Source organism: Lathyrus oleraceus, chromosome 1, assembly GCF_024323335.1.
Source record: "Lathyrus oleraceus cultivar Zhongwan6 chromosome 1, CAAS_Psat_ZW6_1.0, whole genome shotgun sequence".
Classification (NCBI taxonomy): Eukaryota; Viridiplantae; Streptophyta; class Magnoliopsida; order Fabales; family Fabaceae; genus Lathyrus; species Lathyrus oleraceus.
The window spans coordinates 404,587,736-404,594,066 of NC_066579.1; the positions used below are offsets into that span (position 1 = coordinate 404,587,736).

A 6,331-nucleotide genomic window follows, 5' to 3' on the forward strand; every position below is an offset into this window, starting at 1 on the left:
TATTTTTCCTTTTTGTAGTGGTTATAATAATACTAAGTACAAAGTAGTTATAAGCTTGTTCTTTGTGTTTTTTCATTTAGAATACTAGAGAGCTACATTAATATTAAATTAAGTGACTTTATTAGCTGATTTTGAATGAACTTGACCAATTTTTATAGCAAATGCAACAAAAGTTTAGAGAATGAGAAGTTGATGTTGATGGTGGAGAGGATATTGATGTGTTATGAAGTCAATAAAATATCACATGTTCTAAAATACTCCGACTACTTCTAAAACTAGTACTATGGTGGACTTGTCGTGCCTCATCGAGTAGTTGAAGATTGCTTTCCACCCCTGATACTTACTTTTAATGTCAATGTATTAATTTATATTTTGTCTAGAGATTGCTCTTATATATGCTTTGAAATGACATACCTTTGTCCAATTTTGTTAGTTTTCCTTCATCAAAACTGATATCTAATTTCTAAAATGATTTATTCCAAATCATTTTGAATTTAAGTCCATTTCCTCTTAAGGATTACTCTTAAACAAAGATCTTCACAAGAGCTTCTTGAAAGGATCTGCACAATCACGAGTATAAATTCGACATATTTATAGAGGTTTTTAATTCATTTATCAAGTTTATAAGGACAAAAACATATCAGGTAGAATACCAACTAATTTTTGTGTGTATTTTGTTTCTAATGAACATATGGCAACCACGAAGGCATTTGCTTACTACAAGAAAAAACTTGTATATGGAGATTTTGTTCTGTTCCTCAAGTAATATGACTTCGTTTCTACAGAAATTGTGAAAAAACAAATATATGCAAACATTCTCTCCTGGAACCAATTGTTTTTCATGGTTGAGGATTTTCTTTTCTCATTATTTAGTAATGAAAAACATTTGGCTAAGCTTTTGTTCTACATAATTCAATATCAACTGATGGTTTTTAATGGTAATTTTTTAAAGTTGTTTGATTAACATAACTTTGATTGATTTCATTGTCAATCTTCTCAAAGCATAATTGTGCAAAGTAATTAGATTGACATTCATGATCTAAATTATTGTATCTTTTGTTGTTTTCTGTCTTAGACTAATGTATGATTAGTTTTATACTTGATCAGCAAAATAAAATATTGTGTCATTACTTTCATAAGTGACTACTATGAAATTTTGATCATCCTTAATAAATGTGAGGAATTTGAAATTTAGAAATACTAAGTTAATTATTAGCTATATATGTTTCGTTTGTTAGCTAGTATGATGTTTGTATACCTATTTTTCCCTATAAATAATTTTTATTATTCATTTGCAAATATGTGTAATAAATATTATTATACATATTTACAAGAGAATATAAATTAAATATGAGCTTTTATTATATTTTGGATGTCTCATTTAACATTTTATAGATGCATTATATATATATATATATATATATATATATATATATATATATATATATATATATATATATATATATATATATATATATATATATATATATATATATTAAATTATTATATTTTGCGGGGTTGTGAACCCTCATAGTTGGTTTTAGAAAATATACAGTATTTAAATTTAGCGGACTAACAATGATTAAAACCTCCGTAATACTAATAACGATAATTTGCATGACAATTTTTGAAACCTTCGAAAACAAGGCTCGCGACACTAACTTTCAGGATGGTTACTAAAGTGTCGCAATCTCTATTTTATGGTGGGTTAACCGCCACAACTTGCTCTCAAAACCGTCACAAAATGTATTTTTCTTGTAGTGAAATCTTTGAGACTCATATGGTCTCTTTCATCTTCCTATGAGCATATTAAACATGTTTTGATATAGGAAGAAAACTTTGAGTTTTTAAAAAGTTGCTAGTAAAATTACTTTTGAAGAAAGAAGATTGAAGAGTGAGGATAATACTTCACCAAACTCAATGTTGGTTGCTAAAGGAAGATCTTATGTGAAGAAAAATAATGAAACAGGTGTGAAAAGTTGGAAATATGGAAATATTGGGCATATAAAGTATATGTGTCATGACGGGGCAGTGTTAGAAAAATACACTGAGTCAAATTCTAGCAATGTCTCCATCGCTATTGGAGGTGATGATCTTCTCTGAAAATTGAGAAATGTGTTCGCAGGATATTTCCGCTGTCATGGAAAATGACGAGTTATTGCTATAGGATTAAGTCACGGGAATTGAGACAAAGTGTGTTCTGAGATTATTTTGATGGTTGAAGAGCTTCCTACCAACATGGAAGTTTCACCAAAAAGTTTCAACATAGTTTTCGACATGTGAAAATTCTTGACGTGGTTTAACTTCAAGTGAAATATAATCTTCTTTATGTGGTGTACAGGGAGGGACAGAGGTATTAAGAAGAAAGGGTGGGATCATTCCCCCACCACATTATTCTTTACTTAATATTTAATAATATAAATAATATATTAATAATTTAATATCCTAAAAATTAGGAAGAAAAGATAATAATGCCCCCACTTAATAAAATGACTCGTGTATTACACCCATCCATATGCATTTAAAATAAAATAAATTCTTTAAATAAAATTAAAAAATTTAACTCGTATTTTTTTCCCTTCATATTCCTATCAATTCTCTTTTACTCTTTCCAAATAGAAACAAACCACTTTTCGTATTCTTCTTTCTCCCACTCCTTATTCTCTCACTACAAAGTGTCTTTCTGTTTCTAGCTTCTTCTCCATTGTTAATCTTTTAAAAGGTAAATTTTTTAATTTTAATCTTTATGAATTTATAATTTATTTTTATTATTGTAATAAGATTAAAAAATATATTATTACTTTATTGAGCTTGAGATTGTGTTAATGGCAGAAAATTTATTTTTAGAGTTTTGTAGTGTTTGTTTGAAATTGTTGTGTTTGTATCAATTTTATAGTATTATTATGAATTTTCTGAATATGATTTTAATTGTGATTTTTTATTTTATTTTTAGTAATAAGCAATGGAAAAGTATTTCAAAAGAAAAGCAACAGAGCAATCATCAACTCTTAATCCTCAAACACCTAATGAACGTCGAAGCCCCAAACTGGATCCTCCCATGAAAAAAAGGTTTTTGCAATTTGAATTGGTAAAACTTCCTAACTATCCTGGTTTAAGGCAAAAAATGTCAGATTATCATCCAAGTGATAGAGATGAAATTATGAGATATTATTTGCAAAATGATCCTTATCAACCAAAAGAAATTATTTTTCCATAAAGAAAACTTGGAGATACCTTTCGTAAGTTTAATTCAGATTGATATTTAAAATATGATAGTTGGTTGGAATATAGTCAAAGTGAGGATGCTGCATATTGTGTATGTTATTATCTTATGAGGTCACATCTTGAAGAACATAAAGGTTGCGGTGATGCCTTTATAACAGAAGGCTTTACAAATTGGAAAAAAAGTGAAAGATTTCGAGTTCATCTTGGAGATGTAAATAACTCTCATAATCAAGCATGGAGAAACTGTCAAGCTCTAATGAAACAAAAGCAACACATTGAAGGTGTCTTGTGTAAACAATCCAATCAAGTTAAAGAGGAATATCGAATTCATTTGACAGATATAATTGATTGCATTCGATATTTATTAGCAGAAAATTTAGCTTTTCGTGGTAATGATGAGTCAATTTCATCCAGAAATAAGGGGAATTTTCTTGAACTTATGAATTTTCTTGTTAACCATAATGAAGATATTTATAAAGTTTGGAAAACTTGTCGTGGAAATTAATATCTCCTGATATTCAAAAGGATATTGTTAAAGCTGCTGCAACGATCACTACTCAAGTTATACTGAATGATCTTGGAGATGATTTATTTGCTATTTTAATTGATGAATCTCGTGATATCTCAGTGAATGAGCAAATGGTTGTGGTTATACGTTATCTAAATAATGAAGGAAAAGTTATTGAGCGTTTTCTTGGTGTTATTCATGTTTCAAATACTAGTGCTCTAACATTGAAATCGGGTTTGGAGTCATTATTTGCAAAATATGGATTAAGTTTGTCAAGGATACGTGGACAAGGCTATGACGGAGCAAGTAATATGCAGGGTGAATACAATGGTCTAAAAAGCTTGATTTTTAAAGAGAATTGTTCTGCATTTTTTATTCATTGTTTTGCCCATCAACTCTAATCAGCTCTTGTGACATTAGCAAAAAAGCATTCTAAAATTGCTTTATTTTTTAATTTGGTTGCTAATTTATATAATGTTGTTGGAGCATCATGTAAACGTCGAGATATTCGTGAAAGTCAAGCTACAAAGGTGAAACAAACATTGGAACATGGAGAAATCTCTAGCGGACATGGCTTGAATCAAGAAATGACAATTAAGAAGATGGAGGAAATGAGATAGAGCTCACATTATGGTACATTACTTAGTATATTTTCTCTATTCTCTTCTATGATTGATGTGCTAGAAATGGTTGAGGAAGATGGAACAAATTTAGATAGAAAAGGTGAAGCACTAATGCTGATGAATTATATGCAATCTTTTGAATTTATTTTCATCTTGCACTTGATGAAAATAGTTTTAGGAATTACACATGATTTATCTCAAACATTACAAAGAAGTGATCAAGATATTGTAAATGCTATGAAGTTAGTAAAAGTGTCCAAAATAAGGCTACAAGCTATAAGAGATAATGGTTGAGATTCTTTGTTGAATGATGTTTCATTATTTTGTGAGCATAATGATATTGACATTCCAGACATGGATGACACTTTTCAACCGACACAAAAAAAGTCAAAGAGAAAAATAGAGAAAGTATCTAATTTACACAATTTTTAAGTTGGATTGTTTTATGAAGTGATCGATCGATAATTTCAAGAGTTGAACAATCATTTTACAGAAGTGAATACTGAGTTGCTCCTTTTCGTAGCTTGTTTAAGTCCAAGAGATTCATTTTCTGCATTTGATAAGGAGAGGTTGATTCATTTAGCTCAATTTTATCCTTCAGAGTTTTCTCAAGTTGAATTATTGACACTAGATTGTCAGATTGAAAACTATTTCTTAGATGTATGCTCTGACAGTGAATTTTCAAAATTAGAGGGGATTGGTGATCTTTCTATCAAGCTCGTAGAGACCAAAAAACATATTGTGTACCCGTTGGTATATTTGCTTTTAAAGTTATCTCTGATATTACTGGTGGCAACTGCAACAACTGAAAGAGCTTTCTCTGCTATGAATATTATCAAGAATCGAATGTGAAATCGCATGGGTGATGATTAATTAAATGATTGCTTAGTTACTTACATTGAGAGAGATATTTTTGTTGATGTTGAAAATCAGAAAAATCATTCAATATTTTCAGAACATGAAAAATCGTAGAGAACAATTATAATTTATATTTATATTTTTTTAAACGAAATGTTATATTTATATTGACCCCACTACTCAAAATTTCTGGCTCCGCCCCTGGTGGTGTATGGTAGTTTTTAAAACTACGATATCTGTGAAGACTGTGGAAATTCTTGGAGTGGTGTAACTTCAAGTAACTATACTTTTTATGATGGAGTATGATTGTCGGTGAATACAATTAAGTTAATGTATTATTTTCAATAAATGTGGAGATTATTGGGATTTGTTGAAAATATACATGTTGACGAAGTCTCACATTGCTTAGTTTTCTGAAGAAATATGGAGTCTAAAGCTATATATAGGATTCAAATTCTTCAAAGTCTCACATTGCTTAGTTTTGTAAAGGAATGAGGAGTTCAAGACTATATATATATATATATATATATATATATATATATATATATATATATATAATTCAAGTTCTTCGTTACAAGATGCACTAGTAAAAAACATTTCAAGTTTGTATTTAACTTTTTATATTTTATCTTATACTCTTGTGTTAGAGAGTTGTGAAAGGTAGTTAAATATTTTCTTTAGAGAGTGCATGTGTATTAAGGTTGGGATGATTGATGGTAGTCTATCTGTTATAATAATTTTCACATAGTGTTATTCTCTAATTGTCATTTGACAACGATCATGGTTTTCTTATCCGATTTTGGAATTTCCACATTAATCTTTTGTATTGTTACTGTGTTCCTCTTTTTCTCCATGTTTTTTTTCCAACACTACTATAGAGACTTTAGAATTTTTCATTTCTTATATATATATTCCTGGAGTGAGTTTAGGGTTCTTTATTTACTTTCCTCATGCGAAAGTTTAGGATTTGTCATTCTTTTTCTTATTCCAAAAGTGACTTTAATTTTTTTTTATTATCATTTATTATTGAGAGAAATTCAAATCCCAAATTGATTAAAGATACAATCTACAAATAATTTATATAGAATGATGTACCTTATCTTATAAGTTAGTTATT

The 6,331-nt window shown here is 29.0% G+C and overlaps 1 protein-coding gene across 1 annotated transcript; it reads left to right on the forward strand.

The window, feature by feature from the left end:
* Nucleotides 1-2,962: 2,962 nt before the first annotated feature.
* Nucleotides 2,963-5,208, forward strand: LOC127111582 (uncharacterized). Its single transcript, XM_051046189.1, has 5 exons — nt 2,963-3,069; nt 3,277-3,719; nt 3,788-4,039; nt 4,214-4,348; nt 4,829-5,208. Exons 1-5 carry the CDS (start codon nt 2,963-2,965, stop codon nt 5,206-5,208), a joined length of 1,317 nt encoding a protein of 438 aa, XP_050902146.1.
* Nucleotides 5,209-6,331: the final 1,123 nt, after the last annotated feature.

Bases quoted from the DNA above. Each gene is read 5' to 3' on its own strand.
- LOC127111582 (XM_051046189.1), top strand. From the start codon at position 2,963: ATGGAAAAGTATTTCAAAAGAAAAGCAACAGAGCAATCATCAACTCTT. The intron at 3,070-3,276 runs GTTTTTGCAATT...AAAATATGATAG, and splicing joins GATCCTCCCATGAAAAAAAG to TTGGTTGGAATATAGTCAAA. The intron at 4,349-4,828 runs GATAGAGCTCAC...GATAATTTCAAG, and splicing joins TAAGAAGATGGAGGAAATGA to AGTTGAACAATCATTTTACA.